Source organism: Prunus avium, chromosome 5, assembly GCF_965620075.1.
Source record: "Prunus avium chromosome 5, drPruAviu1.hap1.1, whole genome shotgun sequence".
In the NCBI taxonomy this organism is placed as follows: domain Eukaryota; kingdom Viridiplantae; phylum Streptophyta; class Magnoliopsida; order Rosales; family Rosaceae; genus Prunus; species Prunus avium.
In genome coordinates this window covers 30,664,019-30,676,609 of record NC_142288.1, presented here as the reverse complement: position 1 = coordinate 30,676,609, position 12,591 = coordinate 30,664,019, and the positions used below count along the sequence as shown (strand labels likewise).

At 35.6% G+C, this 12,591-nt stretch overlaps 2 protein-coding genes across 3 annotated transcripts; both read left to right on the top strand.

The window, feature by feature from the left end:
• Nucleotides 1-368: 368 nt before the first annotated feature.
• LOC110745430 (CDT1-like protein a, chloroplastic) lies at nucleotides 369-5,249 on the top strand. The gene is made up of 7 exons (XM_021945513.2): nucleotides 369-867; nucleotides 987-1,106; nucleotides 1,852-2,077; nucleotides 2,649-3,392; nucleotides 3,867-4,068; nucleotides 4,156-4,243; nucleotides 4,957-5,249. The coding sequence occupies exons 1-7, from the start codon at nucleotides 668-670 to the stop codon at nucleotides 5,018-5,020; spliced, it is 1,644 nt and encodes a 547-aa protein (XP_021801205.2). The 5' UTR covers nucleotides 369-667; the 3' UTR covers nucleotides 5,021-5,249.
• A 3,816-nt stretch (nucleotides 5,250-9,065) lies between these two features.
• Nucleotides 9,066-12,228, top strand: LOC110746344 (Nascent polypeptide-associated complex NAC). 2 transcript variants are annotated; one of them, XM_021946569.2, is made up of 6 exons: nucleotides 9,066-9,225; nucleotides 10,210-10,277; nucleotides 11,026-11,174; nucleotides 11,291-11,347; nucleotides 11,742-11,780; nucleotides 11,865-12,228. In XM_021946569.2, exons 2-6 carry the CDS (start codon nucleotides 10,210-10,212, stop codon nucleotides 12,050-12,052), a joined length of 501 nt encoding a protein of 166 aa, XP_021802261.1. In that variant the 5' UTR covers nucleotides 9,066-9,225; the 3' UTR covers nucleotides 12,053-12,228. The 2 variants fall into 2 exon arrangements, with proteins under 2 accessions (XP_021802261.1, XP_021802252.1); XM_021946560.2 differs by lacking the exon at nucleotides 9,066-9,225 and having other exon boundaries at nucleotides 10,204-10,277.
• Nucleotides 12,229-12,591: the final 363 nt, after the last annotated feature.

The following is a 12,591-nucleotide window of genomic DNA, read 5'->3' as shown; positions in this document are numbered from 1 at the left end:
AGGACGGCCAGATTAGACTGAATGGCCATATAACTGCTCTGCATGCACGACACGTAACACCAAATCATGCGCGGGTTTGGGGCCTACTTCTCTTTGGTCCTGGGCCGGGCTTTCTTCGTTTCGTTTTGTTTGTTTCAAAGCAGAGGGCTCTGTCCGAGGCTTCTGGTTAGCAACTTGGCATAATCTATCGGGAGCTTCTATAATGAGGAGCTAATTTGAGGAGGTTATGTGAGGAGGCCCATCTCACCATCAAAAGGGGTGTGGACCCCCCAATGCACCCCCCCATGTACTTTGTTTTTGGTTATTGATGGTGAGATTTCACCTCCTCAAATAACCTCCTCAAATTAGCTCCTCATTCTAGCATTTCCGTAATCTATCAAAGAAAGCCCAAAGGAATAAGCCCCAACCCAACGGTCACAAGGGCGGAGGGTATTTACGTCGTTTCATAAAAATCCCACATTCAAATATGCTTAACATTCCCAGGATCGCAAATGTTTCCCTCCACCGAGAAACCCTAATAAGTTTGCAAAGAATTGTTGGGTTCTCAAATCCTCCTTCAACAATTTATTTAATTAATAGGTGAAGATTGCTTTCTAAGTTAAGGAGTAAAAGTTTTGGATTTCAGATTCCGGTTCTTGGCAATTGGCATTGTCAATTTGTCATTATCATGGATGAAGAGTGCATACAAAGCTCAGCCTCAGCCTCAGTGGATTCGATTTTCAAGTTTGAAAAGATTCTTCCTGGAGTTGAGAAATCTGCTTCTATGTCTCCTGCTCGAGTGAAAAACCCAAGAATTCTTGAGAATAAGATTGAATGTCAGACACCGGAGAAGATAAACGAGCCTTTAAACACCAAATACCACGAGGGGCAAGCCCAACTTCAAGATCCAATTTTCCATGGCTTCTGTTTCTCTTATGTTTTATCTTCTCTAACAAAGTACGAACGATTGTTTGAGTCTAAAGCTTGTCATCTTTTTTAATTTGCAGATATAGGATTATGGCAGACTTCTTTGACCATATGAATTGTTCCTTGAGGTTGCTTCGTCTGCGTAAAAGGTCACCTACTTTTCAAAATATTTCTACTCAGGTGGAAGTCCTAGCGAAACGGTAATGTTTGATTTAGTTCAAAATATTTCTCCTTAATGTGCAGTTTCTTTTCCATGGTGGCTGGTAGGATTGTTTCGTTTTCGTATTGTTTTCCTTTTCTTGTTTTTTTTAACTTTTTAATCAATTGGACGAATAATTCACAAGGGATTGGTGCTTCCAATAGACTTAATAGGGTTTTGACTAATATGCGTCAATGAAATATGGTGCGATTCTCAAAAGGTTCAAACTTTTTAATGGATTGACGGAAAATAGGACTATGGCTTTTGTTCTAATATGAGAATTCAACCAGTATATACAATAAAATGGTTTTTATAGTATTGGTTCTCCAGTATCAAGATCATAATCTTAACTTATAAGATCATGCAGTTTAGCTGTCAATCATCTAGATTCACACCTGCTCCATCAATATCAACCTAATGAGTGAATGGAGAGAGCCAAATCCATCAAGGACCAGGATCCATTTTGTATTGTTAAGGACTTTAGCTTCTTGTTTGTAATTCTCAAGATGTTGAGAATAACTTCATAACTAGCAGCCAGAGAAATTCTAACTTACCCTTAGCTGCACTTCCACATGTTATTTTTCTAAGCAACTAGTACTTCCAGATGCTATTTTTTAAAACAACTAGTATGAGGATCTGGTCTAAAGTTTCCATTGTTTAATTTATATTTTGTTTTCTCTTATGAACTTACGAGTTATGAGTCATATATACTTTTTACTGAACTGTTCTTCTTTTTATTTTTCCAGAAAGTTCTTGTACAAGCATCTTGCTCAAATGAAATTTATACTTCCTGAAGCCATAAAGATAGATAGAATTTTGGTGCAGGACAAGAAAACTCCATGCATGAAGCCAGATATGAATATCACCTTGCTATTTAATATTGTGGAAGGTCACTGTGAAGTATCTGACTTTATAGCTGTGCGCCAAGTTTTTGCTTCTAGGCTCATTAATTTCTTTGCCATGCATCCTGAGGTACTGTGATGTCTCTTCTTTTTGTTTTTTCTTCCTTCTTCGAAGTGAGAGACTGTTGCAAGCTCCTTGGTTGGGCCTAATAAATATTTTTGTAGATTTCTAGGTTGATGGTCTTATTTTGGCGCATGATAAGTTGACTATATAAAACAGGAAATGTGGATCTGAACTGTTACATTGCTTGTGGTGCCACATAGGACATGAAACAATACCTAGAAAATGTCACTTTTGGTTCAGTAAGTGGCATATGATAGCCCCATGGTGTATAAATTGTTAAGCAATCAGATTGTGCTGGCTTCCACTTAGTGATTCTGTTAGGTGGGCTTGGGATTAGCTATTGGGTGCCATTTAGGAGATGAAACAGTGCCTGTCAGAAAGTTGGGTTGAGTAATTTGTAGATGAAACTCCCATTCTGTATGAAATATGTGGTGATCAGGTTAAATTGATTCTGTTTCCTTCACTTGGGCTTAGCTTTTTGCATCATTCATTTGATTAGTTAAGCCAAGGTGATGAATTATTTTGGTGTTAAAAGATAAAAGCAATGAACTCATGCATTTATATTTCTTCGGTCAAGGCTTGTGATGTTCCAGAGGCCATATTGCCAGAGCCTTTTAGCCAACGAAGAGAGATACCTGTCCTGGAGAAATTACCTATCAATTCTTCAATGGGATTTAAAGCAACTTCAAATGAAACTGAGCTGTTTTTAGAAAAAGTTCATCCATATCCATATGTGAGCAGACACTTCTCTCAGAATGCTGTTGTTGCTGAAGCAGAGAAGGCCCAACTCTTAGCATCTCCAGTCCCCTTGCCATCTTCTGGCGGTATGAATAACCAAGGTATTAAGAATGAGCAGAAGAAAGAATTTCCAGTTCTGTCTTCCAAACCTGATAGTATAACTGAGCTAGATATCAAAAAGGGGCAGCAGAACAAACCATGTTCCAAGTTCAGTATTATCAACCACTCAGTGCAGCTGAATCACCCTCAACGCTCTAGTGCTTCCGGTGTATCAGAAAGCCCTCTTGTAAAGCTCACCTCATCTGCTGATAGTATCATGATAGAAACACCTACACCCTTGACACCAAGGAGATCAATGCCCAGTTGTGACGCCGAGCATGTGACCATGAACAGCCAATCAGCATCAAGTCATAAGCCTGCAAAAAGAATTCTAGACTTCTCACACTTGGAAGGTGATAAAATTTCATTGGACTGCACTGCAGATGAGTCGGACTGCTACAAAGTTGTAAACGAAAACATCCCTAAAACTAAAGAAGGACTTTTCGAGGATGGAAATGTTACTTGTTCTCTGGCAACACTGGAGGTATGCTGGTTTCAAACTTCTCTAGTTATTCTACTGAATGTGGCAATTGCACAGGAATTTAATTCTTCACTGTTTTCTTAGACTTGCATTCTCATAACCTGTTTTTCTTGAGGGTGTTGATTGACGTGGGTAATCTTAAATCTGTCAGCCAGAATATCTAGTTTGAGGTTCATGATAAGATAAATAGATTGATTGGCATCTATTTTGCACTCCATCTTTAATCTGTACTCGTCTGCATGATATGACACCAGGAAATTTATTGCTGTTTATTTTTCCATGTAGATACTCTGATATTGTTTTTAGGTGTGGAAAGATGCTAGATTTTGCCCTTCTACATGCATTTTTTTTTTCTAAACTGTGCAGTTGTTCTGCTTCTATTTTGTACTTTTACCTTTTACCTGTTAGTCATTTGAACTTAAAAAATAACAAAAATCTCCTTATCTGTTTCCCACTGATTGGACTTTGCCATTATAGGTTGAGCAGATCCTTGGTTGCGGTAATGAGGATCTCAAGAAGAGCCAAAAAAGTGCATTGCTGTGCCAGCAGATGTCTGCTTGCCTGGATGACTTGGTTACTATAATCCACAGTATATTCAAGTCTCTTAACTGGTCTCCGATCACAAAAGAGGAGCTTGTGCACAAGATAATTATGAATAACTTTGATGTTGTTGAAAGAAGTGCGTATCAATGTGCTAACTACTGGTACATGTTTGATTGCATCTCAAAAGTAGGTGTTTCATGACTTTACCTTGTTTTCTTTGCAGGAGAAGTTGAAGAACAGATTGATCTTCTTGAAAGGCATGTTCCAGATTGGATACACAGGAAGTCTTCTGGTGGCGATACTATGTACAAGTGAGTTTTTATTTTCATTTCTTTTTAAAAAATAAATTCATTCATATCTTTGTGTATGAGAGATCTCTGTTACATGATTATCAGTGTGTTATAAGCTCTAAAAAATAGAGTCGTAGATCTTGAGCTTATAGCTGAGTTGATGGTGACTTTGTTCATTAGTAGCGGTGGATTTGGATTCGAAACTAGTGTCGTAGATCTTGGATCCCGCCATATTGTTTAGTACTTGATTTATCCGATCCACTACAATATGGTAGTGGAAGGGGATAGGAATTGGTGCGATGTTTTCTAGAAAATACTTTAGGGTAAGTGGCAGGAGTCTTCCCGTAAGTAAACTCTGTGGCTTGCATGCAGTTTCGCATACCTTTTTTCGATGCTTGGTTAGAGAGCAATGGGTTCGGGAGTAGTGATGTCATGATATATATATTGGAAGCTACCTGCATATTTTCCAGGATAGGAAGTTTGTGTGCATGCCTGTTGTTTGAGGCTGCAAAGGAGTGGGAAATTTGAAGGACCTTACTCAGTGTACCTAGTCAGCTTATTTATTTACATAAGAAAAGTAGTTCCCAAGTTTGTACCTCGTACAAGTTTATTTTCATTATGGATATTTGTTTTTCATCTTATTCAAAAGCTTGTCACGGCTTCCAAATCAGATTCAGAACATATATATGGTGTCTTTTACTTTTCAATCTCATGTTTTCTCCGACGACATGCAGCATCAAGAAAGTGCCAAACTTGAACTCAGTTCTATCAAAGCTTAAGGCGAGCATGATAATTTAGATCGAGCGACTGAATTTCTTATTAAGAAGGCTTCTTTTGAAGTTGGTGGCACTTGCAAAAAGGAAACTGCGGAGTCTTGCTCTACCAAGTTCCTAACGCAGCTTCACTGCGCAGATGCTTCATTTTAGAAACATGGTGTTATCTATATTTTCAAACCGTTGATTAAAAGAATATATATATTTTCAATTACACCACAGGGAATATATATACATACTAGCGCTTTTTTGTCTATTTGTACTCCGTTTCTTTTTTGTTATTTAATTCTTCTTCTTTTTTATACAATTTAATTTTTCTTTTATTAACAAGTGAAGATGTCAAAGTGCTTTTTTTCTTCTAACTTATTGGCTTTGAGGGAGGGGAAAATGGAACAAAGGACCTCTAATTTGTAGATAATTATCAATTGAATTAAGTTTAATTTGGCATGTGAGGTAGTTATTACTAGTAGTAAGAGAAATTAGACCTCTTTTTTTAATGTGTGTTAATTACCTTTTTACCCTTTGGTCCCGTTTGGTTTGCAAAAAGGTTTTGATGGAAATATTTCTCATTTCTTTTTCCAAGGGATGAAAAATGGAAGATTATATTCCCATATTTGGTAGTGCTAGGAAAGCAATCAGGAAATACCACTTTATTTCATTTCCCATGTTTGGTTTGCTTATAAATGTAAAACAAAGTTTGTTTAATTTTTCAATTATATCCATATTAGATTAAAAAAAAATTATGCATTTAATGTTATATTGTAATTATAAATTGTTTATAGGGACAAAATGGTCATGAAATATGTGCATTTAATGCTAATATTAGTTTCCTATTGAAAGGGAAAATGGAACCCAAGAGGGGTGGAGGGTTTCATTTTCCCCCTTATATGCCGGACAACCACTTCCCATGTGTGGCCATTTCCGATGAACCAAACGTAGTATGGAAGATTAAGCTTCACTTTTTATCTAACTTTTCTTTCTAAATCATGTTTTTATTTCAAGCTCATCCCATATATTTTGTAACATTCAATAAATAACATTACTTTCATTGAAAACAACATAGCGCATTCATTTATCCGGTAATCTTTTTACTGAGTAAATGTTTTAGATTTTTATTTTTATTTTCTTTCAAAATTTCCATAATTTAATTTCTCTTTGTATCGATATTTTTGTCAATTGTTTATATTATATTTCCTGTCGTATTTCATCAATATCCATTCGATAGTTTGCTACAATTATATTTTGATTTTTGTGCTCCAAAAACGTTAGGGGGAAAAAAAAGGGTGTGAGCTCAAACCGAATCCAACCGTCCTTAGATTTGTTCAGTTAATATGATGATTTGTGCATAAATCCGAACCAAAACTAACCGTTATATCTACAATATGGTTTTTGGTTTTGGAAGGGAGTCATATCGTACGCAATCGTATCCATCCCCAATACAATTTCATAGAGTAGTTTATGTGCAAACAAATATATTTTTATTAAATGGCTATAATATTTGTTTTTTGGGTTGCATTTTGTCGATACATATATTTGTGAGAAATTTGCATAAATATCATCTGAACTTTTAGCCATGTGTACAATTACCACATGAACTTTCAATTTTTACTTTCAACCACTTGAACTTTGTAAAATGTAGCAATTTACCTTCTATTATAACTCCGTTAAAATATCCATAAAATAAAGTTGCATGTTGAATATGTGATATTTTTTAAAGGACATTTTCATGAATTTATTATAATTAAAAACTTACATTTTTAAAAGTAACATAATTAGAAAGAAAAAAACAGAATTCAACCTAATTAATTATACCCCAACCTCCCCCACACCCCTTCTCCTACACTCCCCGACAGCCCCCTCCTCCCCCACCCTAAAACTCCTCTCTCTCTCTCAACTGCACAAAGAAGAGGCCAAACTCTGCAAATCAATAACAAATTCAGCAATATTTAATTGCCAAGTTGGATTTTATCAGCCTAAAGAAAAAAGGAAAACGTCATGATTGCTCGGTTTTAATGTTTAGCACTTTGAGCATAGCTTTCACTTTTTGTAAGACTTCACCTTGAATTGCAAATTGGTAGTGGAGGAGAAAGATGCAGGGGGAGGCGAGAGATAATATGCTTGATTTTTGTTTTTGTTTTAATTAGTTTCAAAATTTTAAATTTTTTTAATTGTAGTAATTTGACTTAATGGAAATTTTAACGGAGTTACACGCAGGTGGTAAATTGCTACACTTTATAAAGTTTAGGTGGTTAATAATGAAAATTAAAAATTCATGTGGTAATCTCGCATATGCCTAAAAATTCAGGTAGTATTTCTGCAAATTTCCCTATATTTTTTATTAAATTAAAAGGGACTTACTTTTATTTAAAATTTTCAAGCCACATGATTAATCAGTCAAATAAAAGAGTAATGTAAGAGAGATCACAAATTATATACCACATTATGTGAAAGAGCTAGAAGTCATCTAAACAATAAATACATGAATAATCATTAGAATGTCCCATATCTGTTTCACTTAAAATACGTCGAACATAAAATTACGAAATATGCTCAATCAAATACCAAATATATTGGACAATAGATCTTATATTCTAATGTAAGTGTATAGCCTTAGAGTGACATTCAACTTTTATCTTTTTTATTTTATTTTTTTTAATCAAAAGAAACTTCATTAGATTAACTTCAACAATACAATTAAAGATATGACATCTAAAGCACATATCCAAAGAGGACAACAAACGAACATGCTAAAAACAAAACTAAAGCGGATAAAAGTTGCACTAAAACTACTAGCTCACATTATCACAATTAAGTATAATCTCAAACAAAGCCCACAAATCAAAAGCCATAAAGCAACCCAAAAGCTTAAATATACCATACCACCTGAACAAGCCCCAACCACAACTTCTATCCCTGAAAATTGCAACTGAATAACCCACGTAAGTACTTAACAAAAACTCATCGCTTCAACATGCAAAACATTTGTAAATCCGGTAAAATAGAACCATCGACAATTGGATGATAATTTTTTTTAGTACAAGCGATAGTCCAAACTATAGGGGAGTCACACACACAAAACTACGATGCCAATTTTTAGTTTGTAAGAGCCTTTCCGACGGCTCGGGCTGAGAGGGGGAAGGCCTAAAAAGTGATTCCAGCGGCTAGGGCTAGCTAGGACAGTTGCTGGGGCCCACAAAACCAGGCTAGCCCTCAGGCAAGATGAGCTCGAGTTCAAGCTTGGGTTTGCTGATGTCAGGGACAAAAAAATTTAAAAAAATCTAAATTAAAAAAAAAAAAAAAGGATTTTTTTTAAAAATAAATACTTAGTCATATTTTTCACTTCCCACACCAAAACTCTATACAAATTTCTCTCCTCATATCTCATGGGAATAGTTGTTGCCATGGAAATGAATGGAAACACCACAACTTTTTGCAAGGGCAACCACTATTCATGTAGCTGCACTAGCCCCCCCTTGCCATGACAAAAGGCAAATGGGTGGAAGTGAGTCAAAGCCATTTTTCACTAGATTAGACCCGTTGACAATTGAAAGAGACTTTGAATATTGTTTAATGTTGAGATTGTATGTTTATAACAAAAAAAGTATTTGCCGCATAAAAAAAACGAAAAAAAGTATTTGTATTTTTCCAAATACTTTTTTTGCATCTCTTAATTTTTTTTAAATAAAATAAAGGGGGTTTCACTAAAACACCCAATCCTAGGCATGTATTTATAAAAAAACCCACACACTATTTAAACATAGAAACACACCCAAAACCCATCATTACACACACTCAAAATCCATTTATAAACACACCCAAAAAATATACAATTGTTGATTTTGGGTGTGTTTCTATGTTTAAATAGTGTGTGGGTTTTTTTATAAATACATGCCTAGGATTGGGTTTATTTATAATAATCTATAAAATAAATCAGTATCGAACACTTTTTTTTCTTTTTCTTTCAACTTTTGCCTAAATTTGTTATAATCAAACACCAACGCACGCTACTTCGCATCAGAAACGAGGTGATAATCAAACCCATCACAGTTGTGCCACGTGGCAATCAAAGTTGTTTGGTGACCGTCGGATGTTGAGCACAAGCCAGAGGAGGCTTTTATAGTGAGGAGAAAACCTAACCTTAGCGCCGTCTGAGGTTGAAGGCTTGGCTTCTTAATCTTTATCTCTTCTTATCCCACACACAAAAACCCTAGGAAGGCCAAAGCCTCAAAGGTGAGCTCTTTCGCACTTCCGTTATACTTCTTAATCATGTATAGTATCTGTATCGCTTTCTGAGTTAGGGCTCTTCTTCTTTGTTTCGATTTTGTTTATGCTTGTTTTCTGGGTAACACGGATATATAAAGGTATGAGGGTTATCCGGCAGGCGCTTGATCATCAACTGAAGTTTCAGTTTCTTTGTTATTTTACTTTTTATGTCTTTCAAATTCATTCGGCGGCCAGAAGGGCTGCTTTTACTTGGTGGGTAATGCAATTATGCCACCAGTGTTGTAGTGTACTTTTCTGGTTGGTTTATTAATTGTTTGCGCAGCCAAAGATTATGTTTGAAATGCTTTACTTGATGGGATTGCAATTTTGCTACACTTGTGCTCGTATTGTTCACATATATTATTACTAATACTTTGGAAGTGTCTTCCATTATTATAGATTTTGTATTTCTCTGTGTTCGAGGATGTGAAAATTCCAAAATTTTAATTCTAAGCGGGTTCTTACCATGACAGTGTTACCGGTATCATATTATCCAGATTCCGCAATTCTACTTGTATCACAGTCTTGTATATATGTATTGTTCTCTTAAATTTAATTAAGATAAACTCAGTTTTGGAGATAATTGTTGATGTTTATGGGATTTGGATGGTGTTCTGAACTACATGGTTTTGGTTTCGTTGCCAGTGTGTAAAATTGTACAATTGATGCATTCTTTCATCAGTTTCATGTTGGCACTTCATAGATGCTTGGTTTTCTTAGTAGATTGAAGAAACAAGATAACAGAAAATAGAATCTTTGTTCTTTATTTGAGACATTGTAAAATTCGTTCTGAATTTTTTTTGAGACATTGTAAAACAAATTTCTCAGTCGTGTCGGAGGTTTTATTGCGTAAAACACAGTCTACTTAACTTTAGATGCAATGTTTTGGATCTTGAATTATTTTCAATTGAAACTCATCCCTTCATCTTACAGTACCCACTTTTTATGCAGATGAATCGGGAGAAACTTATGAAGATGGCCGGTGCAGTTCGCACTGGTGGAAAGGGTAGCATGAGGAGGTGGGTTAACTTTTAAGCTTGAAACTCCTTTTCTCTACCAAGTTGAGTCACAGAGGCTGAAGTATCAAGTTTTAGTCTTAATGATTATGAGTTAAATATGCATGCAGTTGTATGTGGGCCAGTTTAATGCCTAATATGTCACTTAATATGGTTGATGCTCATTTGGTCTGCATGCATTATATTGAGCACCTGATGAAGTAGTTTGCTTCATCAAATTATTGATTTGCAATTTGAGTTCCTTATGTGAAGCAGTTAGGGATGGCATGTTGAGTGGACTGTTGTCTTTTGTTGTTTTACAATGTTTTTTTTTTCTTCTTATTCTTGTAATTTTTTAAGACTTTCATAGTCTGTTCTTCCCATTGGGAACGGAAAGTTTTATCTTTTATTGATTTGTATAACCATTGCAGTTGTACTAAAGAACCAACAAAGAAAAGTAACATGCAATCTTTATGTGGCGCACTGTGAATTTAAATACAATCATTTAGTGTATGCTGCATTTGGTGCTCATTACACCAGATAGTTCCCTAGTTTAAGGAGCTCATAACAGAAAGGTAGTCTCCAATTGGTGTAATTGCTTTTTCAGTAGAGAGCCTACTCTGGAGGAGATTTTGATGGGTTATTCTGCTCCTGTTTTGAGTCATAAGTCTTACACATTCGTGCAGTTCTTTGTAATTATCACATGTTTTTCGTGTGATCTTCATCTTGTTTGTACATGGTTTTGTATATTAATTTATGTTCCCAATTTCAGAAAGAAGAAGGCTGTTCACAAGACAACTACCACTGACGACAAAAGGCTTCAGAGCACCCTTAAGAGAATAGGGGTGAATGCTATTCCTGCAATCGAGGAAGTTAACATATTTAAGGATGATGTTGTCATCCAGTTCATAAACCCCAAAGGTGAAGCTAACCTGCCAGAACTCTGATCCTTATTTTGATTTACTTGTCCATTTCAGTTCAAGCTTATAATATTTTGATTTTCTCTAATAGTTGATGATTTTCCTTGTACATTTCAGTTCAAGCTTCTATTGCTGCCAATACTTGGGTTGTTAGCGGTTCTCCTCAGACAAAGAGTATGCCAATATTTATTCTCTATCTTTTAAATTTGAAGTGATGGTTGAACTTGTTAACCGTTCTGGTGTCTTCTATATTTTCAATTTAATAGTAATATAGAAAAATGGATAGAATATTGGTGTTATGGGCTTCCATAGTGTATTTACACAATCAATTTACTCTTGAGTTTTGGTTGTCAATATGTGCTTTGGATTGGAAATTTGTTTTGAATGTTGTACTATCTGGTAAGAGAACTCTACCTGAGTTTTGAAACAATAGACATATATACATGTTTGTTTGTGTTTGTGCCTGGATATTATGCTGCATTGAGCCTTTTATTACCTTTTGATTGACCTTGTTTAGATTTTTGTCATATTGGCATATAACTTGACATATGATCTTTCTCTGTTGTAGAGTTGCAAGATATTCTTCCCAGTATTATCAGCCACTTGGGTAAGTGTGCTTGTGATCCTTTTATTCTGTTCTTGCTTAAAGAGTAGTTGGGGAATTCCTTATGACACCTTTTATTATTTTCAGGGCCAGATAACTTGGACAATTTGAAGAAACTGGCAGAGCAGTTCCAGAAGCAAGCACCTGGTGGTGGTGGTGGTGGAACCGCTGCACAAGAGGATGATGATGACGAGGTCCCTGACCTTGTTGCTGGCGAGACCTTTGAAGCCGCTGCAGAGGAGAAGGACAAGGAGGAGGAGAAGCAAGCTTCTTAGAGAGTTTCAAGGGGATTTTGTGTCATTTTATATACTTTCAATTTTCTGAAAGTTTTTAATTTTACTTTTACCCCTTTTTTAAAAGTCTGACCGTGGTTGATGTGATTCTCCTTGTGATACTCTGGAGAGTAGTTACTTTTATCTTTTGGTTAAAATCTAGTTTTACTATTTTCTAATTCTTGATTGATTATTGTGTTTAATGATTATTGTCTTGTGACTGTCGATGTGTTAAAAGAAGCATCCTGTTTGAATGTAGTTAGGTGGTTGCATATGTTGTTTTATTTTAATTAACTTTTTATATTAGACTTTGGATTTAGAGGGAGTTTAGGGTAGCAACTAGGAGACAAAATATTACCGAGTGGTGGTGGGTTGATTAATGTGATCAAGTCTGTTAGTTTGTCAGCGAGTTGAGTTGAGTAGCTGCTGCTACAGAAAAGCGCCTTTTATTTTACGGTTGCGTTGCGCCAATTAATCGTTTAAGAAGCCATGTCCATTTGTTGTTGGTAATATTGAATTAATTTATTCCGCAAGATTTTTGT

Bases quoted from the DNA above. Each gene is read 5' to 3' on its own strand.
- LOC110745430 (XM_021945513.2), top strand. From the start codon at position 668: ATGGATGAAGAGTGCATACAAAGCTCAGCCTCAGCCTCAGTGGATTCG. The intron at 3,393-3,866 runs GTATGCTGGTTT...TTGCCATTATAG, and splicing joins GTTCTCTGGCAACACTGGAG to GTTGAGCAGATCCTTGGTTG. The intron at 4,244-4,956 runs GTGAGTTTTTAT...GACGACATGCAG, and splicing joins GGTGGCGATACTATGTACAA to CATCAAGAAAGTGCCAAACT.
- LOC110746344 (XM_021946560.2), top strand. From the start codon at position 10,204: ATGCAGATGAATCGGGAGAAACTTATGAAGATGGCCGGTGCAGTTCGC. The intron at 10,278-11,025 runs GTGGGTTAACTT...TCCCAATTTCAG, and splicing joins GGAAAGGGTAGCATGAGGAG to AAAGAAGAAGGCTGTTCACA. The intron at 11,781-11,864 runs GTAAGTGTGCTT...TATTATTTTCAG, and splicing joins CAGTATTATCAGCCACTTGG to GGCCAGATAACTTGGACAAT.